The sequence below is a fragment of the Diceros bicornis genome, chromosome 39 (assembly GCF_020826845.1).
Source record: "Diceros bicornis minor isolate mBicDic1 chromosome 39, mDicBic1.mat.cur, whole genome shotgun sequence".
NCBI lineage: Eukaryota > Metazoa > Chordata > Mammalia > Perissodactyla > Rhinocerotidae > Diceros > Diceros bicornis.
Window position 1 is genome coordinate 23651169 of NC_080778.1, and position 15839 is coordinate 23667007.

The following is a 15839-nucleotide window of genomic DNA, read 5'->3' on the forward strand; positions in this document are numbered from 1 at the left end:
AACAATTAAAAGGTGGGAAGAAGTTGATGATTGAAAGTCTATCTTTGAGATTGTTTTACTTGCAAACTATTTAATTTCCTTTAAGGATCGTATTATAGCTGTATATAAGAATATGTTAACTTAAAAGTAAATTTGCCTGTTATTTTATTCTCAAAACGAGTTTATTGGGGAATAGCCAAAAGAATTGCAATTCGGGATGTGCATGCTATGGCGAACCATAGGCAAATCCAGAAAACAAAAGAAGGGAACTGCTTTTATAGAGAAAAAGAGACAGTGGGGAGGGGCTGCTCTAAGAGAAAGTCCTTTGGGGAAAGGAACAGTTCAGGGCGGCAACGGGCTTCTCATTGGCTGGGCTGTTGCCAGTTAGGTAGAGAAATCCTTCAGCATAAAGTAGTTGTACTTCTGTAGGAGAGGCAAGCCTTCCTCTCTTCCTGGTTGATGTAATTGACGATGTATGATAGGGTGTGAGAGCTCCCCCTACAGGCCTTCCTGGCTCCAATTTAGTTAAGTTTTTTTTTTTGTTAATTTCCGCAACTACTAACTCATATTATCCAAGTAAATGTTAGGGCCTTCAGCATTTGACACAAGCTGCTGTTATAAAATGTCATAGTCGCTTAGATACCTATCCAGAATGTAGGACAATATGCGTGTTCATATCAGTAAGTAGAGAAAGGAGACTGTTCTTTTATAGGAGGATTGGGTGGATATTAGATGCTTTCAAACACCTATTAAGTAATAACTATTGATGTTTAGATCACGAGTAGCATCAAGCTTATCCAAAAGTGCAACAAGTAGTGGTTCAACACGTGCCTGTGTAGAACTTGTTTTAGACTTTGGAAAAAAGAGATTGATACGTTCACTCTACTGGTAGACATTCTTGTTATATTTTATATTCTTAGTGATAGGCTTATTGCTGATTCCTCAAAATGCCTACATTTATAATAAATGATATATTTTTATTTTTTGTTCAATAATATGTAGGAAATCTTTCCTTTTTTTTATTGAGGTATAATTGACATGTAACATTATATTAGTTCCAGGTTACAAGATAATGATTCGATATTTGTATACATTGCAAAACGATCACCACAAATGTATTGTTAACATCTGTCACCACACATAGTTACCAAAAATTTTTTTTCTTGTGATGAGGACTCTTAAGATCTACTCTCTTAGCAACTTTCAAATATGCAATGAGTATTGTTGACTATAGCCATCATGCTGTACGTTACATCCCTGGGACTTATTTATTTTATAGCTACACATGTATACCGTTTGACCCCCTTAATTCATTTTGTCCACCTCCACCCACTGCCTCTGGCAACCACCAGTCTGTTCTCTGTATCTATGCGGTTATTGTTTTTTTTTTTTTTTTAATTCTACATATACCTGAGATCATATGGTGTTTATCTTTCTCTGTCTGACTTATTGCATTTCGCTTAATGCCCTCAAGGGCATTTTTATGTTTTGCCCTTGTATTTTTGCATTGCCAAGTAAAAATTAGTAGTTCACTGCAAGATACATAAGATACTAGAAGGGTCTTTTCACTGTTACCATTGATAGTTATTATTTATTCATAATGCAGGCCGACGTCTTGAACTAAGTGCCTTTAGAGTCTATTTCTCTTCTTGATGGCCAGAACGTAAGGGTTTTCCTATATTCAGCTATTTACGTTTGTGCCGAGTGACTAATGATTCAGTTTTTCCCCTGTGTAGGCAGAGAGCAAGCAGATTGCTTTGGAAAAGCAACTCCAGGTCCTGCAGGAAACCGACCACATGCTTCAAGTCTTGCAGGAGAGCCTCGGGGAGCTGGACAAGCAGCTGACAACGTACTTGACCGACAGGATAGACGCCTTCCAGGTTCCGCAGGAAGCTCAGGTACTGCCGTGGGTATGAGGATGTAATTGCCTCCTTGCCTGCAAGAGAACCAGCCTCTCCTGCCGTCCCAAACCAAGAGTCAGTGAGAAAGGTTGGCCTTACTTATGGGACAGCATGTGGGTTTTGTAGTTCTCGTGGTCTCTATTGAGACCTTGGTATATGGCCACCGTTTTTAAATTACAGTTTTCTTAGCTATGAAATTAGGAAAATTCCTTCTTTATAAATAAGTGGTGAACATTAGAAATGACAAATGCAAAGACCTTAGTTTGTGCACAGCACACAGTAGTCCCAAAATATGGATGGACCATCTTGTTATTATACTGCAAACTTATTAAAGTTTGTATAAGGGTCAAGTTTGTTGGCCGCTTATTGTATAGGGGTCTACATATTCTTATGTATTGTATGACTATTTGGAACTTTTAAAAAAGATACTCTCTCCCCTTTCTAATCTCCTTGTAGAAAATCCAAGCAGAGATCTCAGCCCACGAACTAACTCTAGAGGAGCTGAGAAGAAATACCCGTTCTCAGCCTCCGACCTCGCCAGACGGCAGGACTCCTAGAGGAGGAAGTCAGATGGATGTGCTCCAGGTGAAGAGGGAGAGCAGCTTCCTTTTGCTTTTCAGTGTGTGGGGCATAAAAAGAAAATGAGAAAGAGCTGAATACTTGGGTGCCTTCTCGGGAGTGATGCATTGAAGGCGCATTGCATCCTACGGGAGCAGAAACAAATTGTTGCATGGATGGAAAATATTGAATCTGATTTTTATAGCTGAGTTGAGAAGAGAGAGCGAGCTAGATTTAGAAGTTAGCTTTCTATGGATTTTTCCATTCATGCAGAGCCTCTGTCAGTACTGATGTGGCTGATACACTGGGCAGGCTGAGGGCATGAGACGCCGAGAAGTTAGCTTTCTATGGATTTTTCCATTCATGCAGAGCCTCTGTCAGTACTGATGTGGCTGATACACTGGGCAGGCTGAGGGCACGAGATGCCGCACTACTTAGTCCCTTAATGGTGGACTCAAGATTGATTTTCACCCTGAGCTTGTGACGAAGGACATTTTGAGTTCTATATGTTCTTGACTATTTTTTTCAAACAGATGATAAAATTAATGCAGTTTTAATTCCAGGGAGGCCAGCTTAGCCTTTTATTATGTCTAAGACTGAGACTCTGAGTGTCAAGTAATTCATGATACTGGGTTGTGTAATTTATGAAGGTGATTGGGCAACCTCACTGAATTCCTTTAAGGAGTGTTTTCATTGGTGCTTTATTTTACAGCTTTTTAGCAGTATGTGTTATCTTAATATCATCTGCAAGGGAGATTATCATTCTGCTGTGAATTGCTTATTATTTTCATTTCTGCAAACAGAGGAAACTTCGAGAGGTATCCACAAAGTTCCAGCTTTTCCAAAAGCCTGCTAACTTTGAGCAGCGCATGCTTGACTGCAAGCGTGTGCTGGATGGTGTGAAAGCAGAACTTCATGTGCTGGACGTGAAGGATGTGGATCCTGATGTGATACAGACCCACCTGGACAAGTGTATGGTGAGGCCATTGGGTCGTTACTGTGTCCAGTGGGTTTTCTGATAGCTAATATGGCTTCATCTAGCGTTTACGTACATGGGTTGTTCAATGATTATTAGTCTGCACTGTGCTAAGAATAGGGATTGATGATGAAAAATAGGTTAAAAATGAGAATTGACGTCCTTCCTTTCAAGGAAATTAGAAGACATAGGAGAGAGAGTTAGGAGAGTAAAATCAATTACAGTGTAATGAGATAAGGAAACTAGAATAGACATGTTTATAACATGATTAAAAAAACAAAGGAAACACATCTTAATCACGCTATGAAGTTAGGGAAGGCTTTGGGAGAATGTGACTAATAAGCTAAGTTTCAAAGGATAAATTTGAGTTAGCTAGAAGAACCATACTTAGAATGGATGTCAGGAATATTATAGTGTAAAAAAAGTCATTCTCAAGGAAAGTAAAATTTTAAATCTTAATTTATAAAGTTTAAGCCTAAAATGTGAAAGAAGAAATTATACTTAGAATGGGTGTCAGAAATACTGTAGTGTAAAAGAAAATTATTCTCTAGGAAAATAAAATTTTAAATCAAAGTTTAAACTTAAGATGTGAAAGAAGAAATTATTTATAAGGCCTTATTACTATTTTAGTCTTGAACTGTAAATTAAATTGCATAGAAATTTAAAAATTATATGGCTAAGCATACACAGTCTTAGAATTAGTGTTCTGCTTGAGGAGAATCATGAAGACACTGAAGATGACACTTAAGGCAAGAAAAGCTTGGGAGAGTTCTTTGTGCTTTTCAAAACTGCAATCTGCACATGTCTGTTACATGCTGACTGATGTTTGATCACTTGAAAGCTGGAATGAGCGGAAGGCCGAACAAATACAGTCATGCGTTGCTTAACGATGGGGACATGTTCTGAGGAATGCGTCGCTAGGCGATTTCATCTTTGTGCGAACATCGTAGAGTGTGCTTATACAAATCTAGATAATGTAGCCTACTACACACCTAGGCTATATGGTACTAATCTTATGGGACCACCATCCTATATGCAGTCTGTCGTTGACTGAAATGTCATTATGCAGCACGTGTAGGATAAATTTCTATATGTGTGTGTGTATGCATGCGTGTATATGTGTATTTGTTTATTTAGTGAGATATAGAGATCAACAAAGCAAGCACTGTCTTTGACCTTGTCTAACTTAGTCCAGTGGTCTGTTGTTATGTGACAGTGCCATGTGAGATGTTTCAGGTCAAGACCATGATGAATGAAAACAAGAACCTGCCCAGAATAAAGCTTTATAGTTTCAAGGTAACTAGGATGACGACAGCTCTGAATTTCACCTACATAACTCCAACTTCCTATAGTCATGTACATCTTGATATATTGAGTTTTTATATATCTTTTCATTATATAAGTACATGTGCTCATTGTGGTAGGCTTGGTACTTCAGAGAATTGTATGAAAAAATGAATGTTGACAGTTCCAAATTCCAACAGCCGGAACTAGCCAATGTTGGCTTTTTTCTGTAGCATTTAGGATTTTTTAAAATGTAATTTAAAAGATAATATACATTCAATGTTTAGTCCTAATATTTTCCCAGTAGGAAAAATGTTCATGTTATCAGATACTTTCATGAACCTTTAAAATACGTCTGAGTTTTTTTTTAAACACATATCTCTTTAAGTGTATTTTGTTATCTAATGTAAAAAATTACTACAACCTTGATTTCATTTTTTTTTTTTTTTTTTTTTTGTGAGGAGATCAGCCCTGTGCTAACATCCGCCAATCCTCCTCTTTTTTTGCTGAGGAAGACGGCCCTGGGCTAACATCTGTGCCCATCTTCCTCCACTTTATATGGGACGCCGCCACAGCATGGCTCGCCAAGCAGTGCGTCGGTGCGCGCCCGGGATCCGAACCAGCGAACCCCGGGCCGCCGCAGCGGAGCGCGCGCACTTAACCGCCTGCGCCACTGGGCCGGCCCCCCTTGATTTCATTTTACTCATCCTTTGAACCAAGTCTGAGAAAGATAAAGCCCTTTGATTTCCATAGATGGTTCTTAGGTGTCAGTCTCTGTAAGCTGTGTCCTGAAATGATTCCAGTTAGCAAGTTTTCAATACAATGCGTAAAATTTGTCTTGCTTTATTTTTAAGAAACTCTACAAAACTTTGAGTGAGGTCAAGCTTGAAGTGGAGACTGTAATCAAAACAGGAAGGCACATTGTCCAGAAGCAGCAAACGGACAACCCCAAGGGGATGGACGAGCAACTGACTTCTCTGAAGATTCTCTACAATGACCTGGGTGCCCAGGTGAGGAGCACAACCACAGGCCCACCTCTCTCCCTCTTATGTGTGTATTTTAAAATTTCACTGTTGGGAGAATGCATGTTTGAATTTTATGGCATTAATATGTTTTCAGTTATTCCAAGAATTTTCATTATAGTTCTTTAAATGTATGTGTTAATATCACAAAGATTACTACTTGTATAGAAATTTATATTAACTATTTAATCCAGATTCATTTTAATATTTTCGATGGCTACTGACATTTCAAGCCAGCCTTGGTGGTCTAGTGGTTAAGATTTGGCGTTCTCACTGCTACTGCCTGGGTTCGTTTCCCAGTCAGGGAGCCATACCACCCATCTGTCAGTTGTCATACTATGGCAGCTGCGTGTGGCTGAGATGCTGAAAGCTGTGCCACTGGTATGTCGAGTACCAGTGGGGTTACCCATGGGGGACAGGTTTCAGTGGAGCTTCCAGACTAAGACAGACTAGGAAGAAGGACCTGGCCACCCATTTCTGAAAAAACTGGCCATGAAAACCGTTTGAATAGCAGCAGAGCATTGTTTGATAGAGTGCCAGAAAATGAGAGGATGGCACAGAAAGACTGGGCAGGGTTCCGCTCTGCTGTACACCGGGTGGCTAGGAATTGGAATCCATTCCATAGCACTAACAACAACAACTGACCTTTCATAAGTTATTCTAAGGAAACTCTGCAAATAATAGTCGTTGTGTAAACTCAAGTTATTGGCCCTTGGAGTTCTAAATTGAATAGTCTACTGAGAAATGTTAAAACATCAGGACTCTAATAAATAATAAGTGACAGGAAGTTCACATTAATCTAGTGGGATTTAAAGTTCTTTCCAGAAGCATCTATAATTTGGACATTTTAGTGAATCTATAGAGCAGTCGTTGGGCCATTTACTGTGAGTAACTGACTGGATCCGATAGGCTTAATGTCTTCCCTCATTGAGAATCTCTGCCCTAAAACCAGGAAAGCAAAAACAAAACAAAACAAAACAAAACATGGGGAAGTGAAACCTTCTTGTCAATATTGAAAAGCTGCATTCAATAATATTTTAGATCCTTCCTGGGTTATTAAATATTAACTAAGTTTCTCCACAAGCCCAGAGAAGACCAGCTAAAGTTTTGTTCTCACTTTCAAATAAATAAGAATGAACTGTCCATACATTTCCTGGGCAATTTCGACCTCACTTCTGCAAGATTATGTTGTTGAATTTTGTATCATTTTGATACATTCACATCTGGAACACATATCTTAGAGCTTTTTGGTATTATACAGCTGATGTTATTTGTGAAATATTATCATATTTATTCACGGACTGGGCATTTTATGGATGGGAATGGTGTTGCTGGTTTTTACACCAATTCTCTAATTGTGCCTGTGGTTTGAGAGTTAAGTCATTTCTCACTGAACACGATGGAGACTTGACTGTGTGTCAGCAGTTATACAGGCAATAGAGATACAGTGGTGAGTGAAAACATAAATTATCTCTTTGCCTAATGCAACTTAGGGTAGTGAAAGCAAGAAAACATTAATCAAGTAGTCACACAGCGTAATGTCAGATTATCGGTATAAAGTGTTAGGAAGGAATGTATGTGGTGCTTTAAGAGGATATGTAATTGGCGGATTTGGCCCAGTCTGGGGTTAGGAAAGCTTGCTCGGGGAAGTGGTGCATAAGCTGAGATCTGAAAGATGAGTAGGAATAGCCTGGGTGAAACCAGTAGAGGAGGTTTTGAGGCCGGTGGCAGAGCACGTGTGAAAGCCCAGAGGCACGCACATTTGTGTGGCTAAAGTAGGGATAACAAGTGTGGGGAACATGGTGTTGGAGAGATGAATGAGAGCAGACCCTACCAGTGTCTTAGAATTTGTGGTAAAGATTTTAATGTGTCTTAAGATCTTTTTAAAAGATCACTCACTGCAGTTTGGAGGATGCATTGGAGAGAGGCAGGAATGGATGTGGGGAGACCAGTTAGGAAGTCACTGTCATGCTCTTAGTGAGAGATGATAGTGGCTTGAACTAGGGTGGAGCAATGGAGATGGTGTGAGCAGGTTGATTTAGACATATTTAGGAAGTGAAATGAGTAGGATTTGGTGATGGATTGGATGTGGGGGTGCAGGAGAGAGAGGGATGAAGGATGACTCCTGGGTTTCTGGCTTGATTACGTGGAAGCTCCTGGCGCCATCAATGGGATGGAGCACTGGAAGGAAAGGCAGAAACATGGAGAAATCATAAGCATGTATTGGACATGTTGACATTTCAAGTTAAGTTGAAAGAGTTAATTGGATATGTCAGGTACTCACAAAGTTATTCAAGTCTGGAGATTATCTGGGCTGAAGATATGAATTTTATGAGTCATCTGCATAGAGGTGGTGATTAAAGTTTTCAGTGATGATGAGATTGCCTAGGGAGGGGATGTAGTGAAAAAAGAAAAGGACCTGGACCAAGTCTTGAGGAATTACATCGTTCAGTAAGAAATTTGAGGAGGATGAGCTTGCAAAAGAAACTGAAGTGTATATTTGTGTGTGTGTGTGTGTGTGTGTGTGTGTGTATATATACACACATACCCCGCACATTTTCTTTGTCCATTCATCCATCAGTAGACACTTAGGTTGTTTCCATATCTTGGCTATTGTGAACAATGCTGCAATGAACACGGGAGTGCAGATACCTCTTCGAGACACTGTTTTCATTTGCTTTGAATATATTCTCAGAAGTGGGATTGCTGGATCATATGGTAGTTTGTTTTTAATTTTTTAAGGAACCTCCATACTGTTTTCCGTAACTATAGACTTGAAATCTGCTACTTGAGTAGACCTTAAGTGTTCTCACCACATATACAAAAAAGATAACTTCGTGAGATGATGGATGTGTTAATTAACTTGATTGTGGTAATCATTTCACAATGTTTATGCATATAAACTTATCACATTGTCCACATTAAGAAATCACATCATACAATCTAAATATATGTAAATGAAACTACAGTAAGTAGCAAGAAGTGGTAGTCCACCAGGAGAGTGCTAGGTCTAGGAAGCCAGGGGAAGAGGGTATTTTGAGAATGAGTGTAGGCAACTGTTTGAATATTATTGAAAGTTAAATATAATGTCCACTTAAACATGTCTGTTAGATCTGTTGCCATTGGAGTCATTATTGAACTTAGCAAAGATAATTTCTGTGGAGTGATGGGCATAGAAGCCAGAATGGCATGGCTGGAAGTACATGTGAGAGGTAAGAAAATTTTGTGTGTTTTGAGGATTTCTATTGGAAAGGTAGGAGAGAGGAAGGTTTTTAGGGGATGTGGGACCAAAGAAGGGATTTGTGTGTGTGTTTAAGAGAGACTTGAGTATATTTCATACCTGTTGAGAATGATCCTATTGAGAAGGAATGGTAGACTATCCAGGAGAGAGGAGAGATAAATGGTTAGGTAAACGATTTACAACTTGATACTGCCTAATTCAATATGCACTACATCTTAAAATGCATTGATTAGACTGAGAAGAGTGTAAATTGTTATAAGTTGAACTATAAATTATTTTCTTCCTGGTATATGCAAATCTTTAGTAGCGTTAAGTTTTATGATGATTGTGTTGCTGCCCGGGCATGTCAAAGTCAGATAAGTATCATTTGAATTCATAGTATTTTTTAACATAATTCATGTATTTGTCTCCTAAAGTCTGTATTGAGGTGCTATTAGTTTAGAGTCATGAATTTTAATTAAACTCTGTATAAAAACATATTTCACTTTTAAGAAGGAATTTAATTATCATCAATCCTTGAGGTATGAAACGGTAAAATTGAACCTAGGGGACCAGAAAAAAGAAATGTAATCCTACATTATTTATTAGGAAAATTTAGTCTATATGTCATTTTATATCATCTAAGAAAATTTCATCCCATACATGACGTATCACTGTGTACTTAGGTAATGTTATTGTCTATACATATGTGCACATAAAAGGAAGAACATGTTTTTATTCATGTATTGTATTGTGTTGTCATGGCCTTTGAAGTGTTATCTCAGTTTTAGATTGTGAATGGTTGTTTAGTTTGGCAGTACCACCGTGGAGTATAAAGAGTCAGCCCAGGCTCTATCCAATGGGTGTGCCACCCTGGTCATGGCCTTAACCTCTTTAAGCTTCTCTGCCCTAATCCATAAAGTAGAAAGGATGGTGCCTATCATAGAGACTGGTGTGGATTTTATTGCATAAGGTATCTCAGATTCCTTAACATAGTACAGGAGCTGTATTAAGAGCCTAGTAAATGTTAGTTCAGTTCATTTTGCTTTCTGTCAACAACAATAAGAATTAAATAATAATAAAGAATTATGTGCCTTTTCATTTACTGTACTTTAAGTGGTTAGTTGTAAAATATATGTAAAATAAAAAGTATACATTATGCTATTTCTCTCTCAAATTGCTAGAACATAGTGTATATGTGTGTGTTTTTTAAACAGAGTCCTTCATTGAGATGATTCTAGGGCATCGTCTGTTGAAAATGATAAAAGACACTATTTATTGATCCCTTAACTTTGTTGCAAGGACTGAGTCAAGCCCTTTGTGTATGTATTTTTCTCATTTAATACTCCTAACAGCCTTTTAAGGGCTCTACCTCTACCAAGGTCAGTTAGGACGTAAGTGGCAGAGCTAAGATGAAAACCCATGGTTGCCTGCCATCTAACCACTGCAGTGTATTGTCCCCTTGCGGGAATGCAAGGATGGAGTGATTCTAGGCGCTAGAGATAAAGGTTACGCATGTGTTGGGGGTTAACTAAGAATCAGTTTGGATCTTTATTAATATTTTGATTTATTCCCATTCATGTTCATTCCTCTGTGTCTCTCTCTCCTTTTTAGGTGACAGAGGGAAAACAGGATCTGGAAAGAGCATCACACTTGGCCCGGAAAGTGAAGAAAGAGGCTGCTTCTCTCTCTGAATGGCTTTCTGTTACTGAAACTGAATTAGTGCAGAAATCCACTTCAGAAAGTTTGCTTGGTGACTTGGATACGGAAATTTCCTGGGCTAAAGTAAGTTTCAGTTCAGGTGAACCACCAATATTACGCCAGTGTAACTTGTGACATTTTGTTCAGGGCAATCTGGGTGGATGCCATTTCTCTCCATTTCATATTAAATATAGCCTTTTCTTTTTTTCATTATTTTTTACCACTTCTCTGTCCTAAGAAAGAAGAATAAGAATATTTTAAAAACAACTATTTTAAGAAGATATTTTTATCTCAATTCCAAAAGCATTAAACTCATGGATCATCAACAAGGTGTTTATAGGCATTATGCTTATGTGGTACTTGAAAACATAATTATCACCTTCAAAATCATTTTTTGAGTATTCATTCTTCACAAAGTATTCTGCTGAATTTATTTAGTAATTCTTCTGTAATAACTTTTGTACCAGTAGCTAATGTTTCTATTGCGAACTAAGTGGTGTAAACGGCCTAGGAACAGAATTTTCAGAAAAATCAATAAAAGATCCAAGAGTTTTCTTTAGCCCTATAGTTACTCTGAGATCACAGAGATTAGAGAATTGGTTTGCCAGTTCTCTCTTTTGAGGTGGACAAACAATTGAATGAATGGAACACAAGTAGTTTTTTTCACCAAGGCATTCTCTTCTCCTAAATTTATTTCGGAGGAAAGAAGCATGTATACTAGAGATAAGTGCTGAAAATAAGTGATCAAGACCGTGACGGAGATTTATATAAAGCCCCGAGGATCCGTTTTGACGTCCCCTATAGGTGTTCGCTTGTGGGAAGTGAAGAGGAGGTGCTATGAGGTCGTGGGGTGATACAACTCCTTCTTAATTGAATGCTCTGTGGAGATAACAGTTGAAAGGAAGTCAAGATGTTAGGGACTAAAAAGAATATTCTCGGTTTAGGAAACAGCTCATGAAAAGTGTAATTATACCACAGGCTGTGTGAGGTGAAAAGGGATCTAGGAAGAAAATGAAGAATGTTGGAATTCATGGGTGTGTTGTGGATGAATTCCAAGCAAAGGCACCGAACTTTGTTTTTGTTAGATTGAAGTTTTTCAGGAGAATATTATCTTCTCTCTACAATACACTTTGAAAGCCATTATTTTGTTATTACAAACATAAGTTGTATAAGCTAATTGAATGACATTTGCATAACATAATAAAAAAAGACGGGAAAAATCATCTGTCATCAGAGAATATCCTGTTATTACTTCAGTTTTTGATAGGCACATACAGACATACACAGGCACAAGCATATATTTAAAAAGAATTATATTGTGTCTAGTGTTTCAGGACTTTCTTTAAAAAACTTATATCTTTAACATCTTCCTTTACTTTTAAGCGTTTTTGTATCACATATTGGAGATAAGCTTAGTATTTCATTACATATTTTATTTTTTATTGTCCCATTCCTCCATTCACGTCCATTTAAATTATTACCAATTTTCACTATTATAAAAAATGCTATGATGAATATACTTGTAGCTAAATCATAGTATACATTCGTAATTATTTCCTGAGGATAAATTCTTAGCCCTAAAAATATTGGATCAAGGGATATATCCATTTTAAAGTCTTACACATATTATGAAATTGTACTTCAGAAATCTTATACCCACCAGCTGCAAGTGAGTATTCCTACTTGCTTGTTTTAAGCACATCCTTGACAACGGTAAGCAAATACCATATTTTGGTTATTTAATTAGGACATTTTCCATAAGTTTATAGGCCTTTTATAGCTCTTTTTAAAAAATTGCCTTTTCTTGTAATTCTGACCATTTTTCTATCATCAGTTAGGTCTTTTAAATTAGAGCTCTTTACCTGTTAGAATTATTAATGCTTAGTGTGTTGTGTATCGTTGCAAATTTTCTTTTTCCACTGTGGTTTCCTTTCTGTTCTGTATAGTTTTTTTTTTAAGACACTATTATTATATATTTTTAAAGAATAAAACCCATCTTTTTCTTCATTATTTCTGCCTTTAGTGCTTAGAAAGGCCAACTCTACTCTAAGGTTATGTAGTTATTTACTTATATTTTCTTCTAGCTCTTTTATAGTTTTATCTTTTTAATTTTAATACTTTAATCCTTCTGGAATTTATTTTGGTGTATATCACGAGGTAAGGCTCTAACCTTTTTTCCAAAGAGTTAACCAGTTATCTCAGCACCATTTGTTGAGTAATTATCTTTTCCGCACTGATTTGGCATGCTAAATTCGTGTACAGTCATGTGTCGCTTAACAACAGGGATGCATTCTGAGAAATGCGTGGTTAGTGATTATGTCGTTGTGCGAACATCGTAGAGTGTAGTTACACAAACATACATAGTATAGCCTACTACACACCTAGACTGTATAGTACTAATCTTATGGGACCACCATTGTATATGTGGTCTGTTGTTGACCAAAACATTGTTCTGTGGCCCATGACTGTATTCTTTTTGCCTGTTTCTTATTTTTCGTTTTCTGCTTCACTGATTTAATGGTCTGAAATGTTCTTCAGTTTAACTATGTGGCTTTATAATATATTTTAACATGTAGCTAATGGATTCCCTGTGTTTATGCTTCTATTTTTGTATAAACACATATGAACTTTAGAATTATTATTCTCAAATTCTCAAAAAATTCTGTTAGAAATTTTTATTTGAATTGCCTTAAATTTATAGATTTGTTTTGGGGGGAACTGACATTTTTGTTATATTAAATCTTTTTTGTAACATGATATGGCTCATTTTTCTCCCTAATTTGTTTACATCCCTACATCCTGCTTTGGTGTTTTTCTTCATAAACTATATGTGTATGTGCAAAGAAGTTTATTCCTACATGTTTATTTTATTTTTATTGGTATATAAAAAGTATGCTTCTTTTTTTTACTAATTGCTTATAGCCAGTACATAGGTGATACTGATTTCTCTATATTTAATTTTTAATCATCCATCTTTGTGTAGTCGCATAAATTTAGTTAGTTTTTTAGTTGATTCTCATTATTTTTTAAGGTGAAGATTGTAAATAATGATAAGCCTGTCTCTTTTAGACTATTCACTCTTAGATTCCCATTTAATTTTATTTCAGCTTTGAAATATTGAAGATGGTATATACAAATCACGAATTCACAGCACGTTCTCTTCACCAGATTAAATGAAATGAATGTAACATAATCACCCATTTTTCAATGTTGTGTTTTTAGATTTAAGAAACATGCATCTTTCACAGCATTTTAATGTATTTGCACTTAAAAATTATGTAAAATTTTTTCAATGCAAAATTTAAATACCATTTTCATTCTGAACTTAAATAGTATTTTTATTCCATAGCTTAAATAGCATTATTTTCCATGTAGTAATTTTCTTTACAGTAAAATCCGTTAGCATAGATTCTGTGTACTGTTAAATGTAATTACTTGTAGTTCATTATTTCTTATAGTTCTTAAAGACCATTCTAGTCAATCAGTACATAACCACTGAAGGAATGCAGAGCATCTTAACTGCAGAGAGCTTGGCTGTGGGTATTCTATTTTTTTTCTCCCCGCTGGAGGAGAATGCTTGAGAGAAGTATTTTAGTGACTTTATAAATATACCAGAAATTGACATGGCCAAGTGAGTGTTTAAACCTGGACTCACTTGTGAATTTGCAATTTTCATGTCTTCCAAAATGTGATGTAATGATTTGAGCTTAAATATAAACTTGAGCTCTTTGAAATGATTTGTTCAAATGTTGGTTTAACAGGTGCAAGACCGGTAGGTGGACATGTGCATGTTGTTACTTTTTGATGGAAAGAACTTTGTAGTTTTAATTTTGGGACCCAACCTTCTCTCTATAATTCTCTGACCACACATGTTGCCTGGTCAGACTTATGAAATGTGTGAATCAAGTCACATCATACCATCCAGAGTTTTATCTTTATGTGTTATGACATTTGTAATACCAAAGCTTAGACGTGCTAGTTCTCCTATGATTTACTTAAGATGACATTTTTTGTAATGCTTCTATAACAGATTGTGTGTTAAATCACCTAGTTACAGGATGTAAGCCTTGCAAGTAAATATAGTACACATCAATAGTTTCCTGTAGTAGTCAAGGAGATAAATCATTATGATTTGTTTAGAATTGTGATTTCTGGGGTAGTTTTGCTTTGCCAGTTTGTAGTTACTGAAAATGAAATTGATTCTTTACATCTAGAGTTATGATGAAGATAATTGGTGTTTGTGTGTAATAAGTGAAATTTGTACTTAGAATAAATGAAAATTACCTTTTCTACATCAGAATTTGTTACATTTAATTATTTGCATAATTAATTGCACATTTTAAGTTATCTAGGGAGTCATGGACTGCTATGTAAATGTGGAAGGAAAGTTTTTTAAAAATTAAGGTTATATAAACTTTTAAAATGTTCTGAAAGATGAAGTGGGGCTCGGTATTTTTATTTTCTAGAACATTCTGAAGGATCTGGAAAAGAGAAAAGCTGATTTAAATGCCATCACAGAGAGTAGTGCTGCCCTCCAGAACTTGATCGAGGGCAGTCAGCCTGTTTTAGAAGAGAAGCTCTGTGTCCTTAATGCTGGGTGGAGCCGAGTTCGCACCTGGACGGAGGATTGGTGTAATACCTTAATGGTATGTTTTGGAAAAATCTAATGATGAAATTTTCTTCTCTCCTTTCTTTATTTTAAAATGAATACATGGTGAACATGATGTAATCTATGCAGAAATAGAGATATAATGATGTACACCTGAAATTTATACAATGTTATAAACCAACGTTACTGCAATAAACAAAAAATTAAAAACAAAAAGCTACACCATATTTTGAAGAAAAGTGTGCACAAAAAAAGGAATGTAAAATGTCTCAGCAATTTTTGTATTGATTACATGCCGAAAGGATCACATTTTGGATACGTTGGGTTAAATAAAATATATCATTGATTTAAAAAAAAAAAATAAAACGAATACAGCTTTGATTAGAATTCCAAATCCTATTTTTTATGTGTCACAATAACATTTTGCTTGTCAATTAATTTATTTGGACTACATTTTGTTTTTTCCCTTGAAAAGATAATAACTAGAAAGAGTTCAAAATGTCTCTAATAAGTAAAACACCATTTGTGATATACATAGATATATGTATTTTAATATCTTAGTAAATGTACCTTATTTGTTTCATTTTAA

General features: G+C 36.3%; 1 protein-coding gene across 5 annotated transcripts in view; it reads left to right on the plus strand.

Annotated features, from left to right (window-relative positions):
• The window catches only part of UTRN (utrophin), a 509169-nt gene that overhangs the window by 181535 nt on the left and 311795 nt on the right, over positions 1-15839 (plus strand). For all 5 annotated transcript variants that reach the window (XM_058534226.1, XM_058534222.1, XM_058534221.1 and 2 more), the window contains 6 exons: positions 1716-1877; positions 2337-2465; positions 3242-3415; positions 5553-5708; positions 10555-10725; positions 15108-15287. In XM_058534226.1, coding sequence (XP_058390209.1) covers positions 1716-1877; positions 2337-2465; positions 3242-3415; positions 5553-5708; positions 10555-10725; positions 15108-15287 — 972 coding nt within the window. The remainder of the gene's footprint in view (positions 1-1715; positions 1878-2336; positions 2466-3241; positions 3416-5552; positions 5709-10554; positions 10726-15107; positions 15288-15839) is intronic.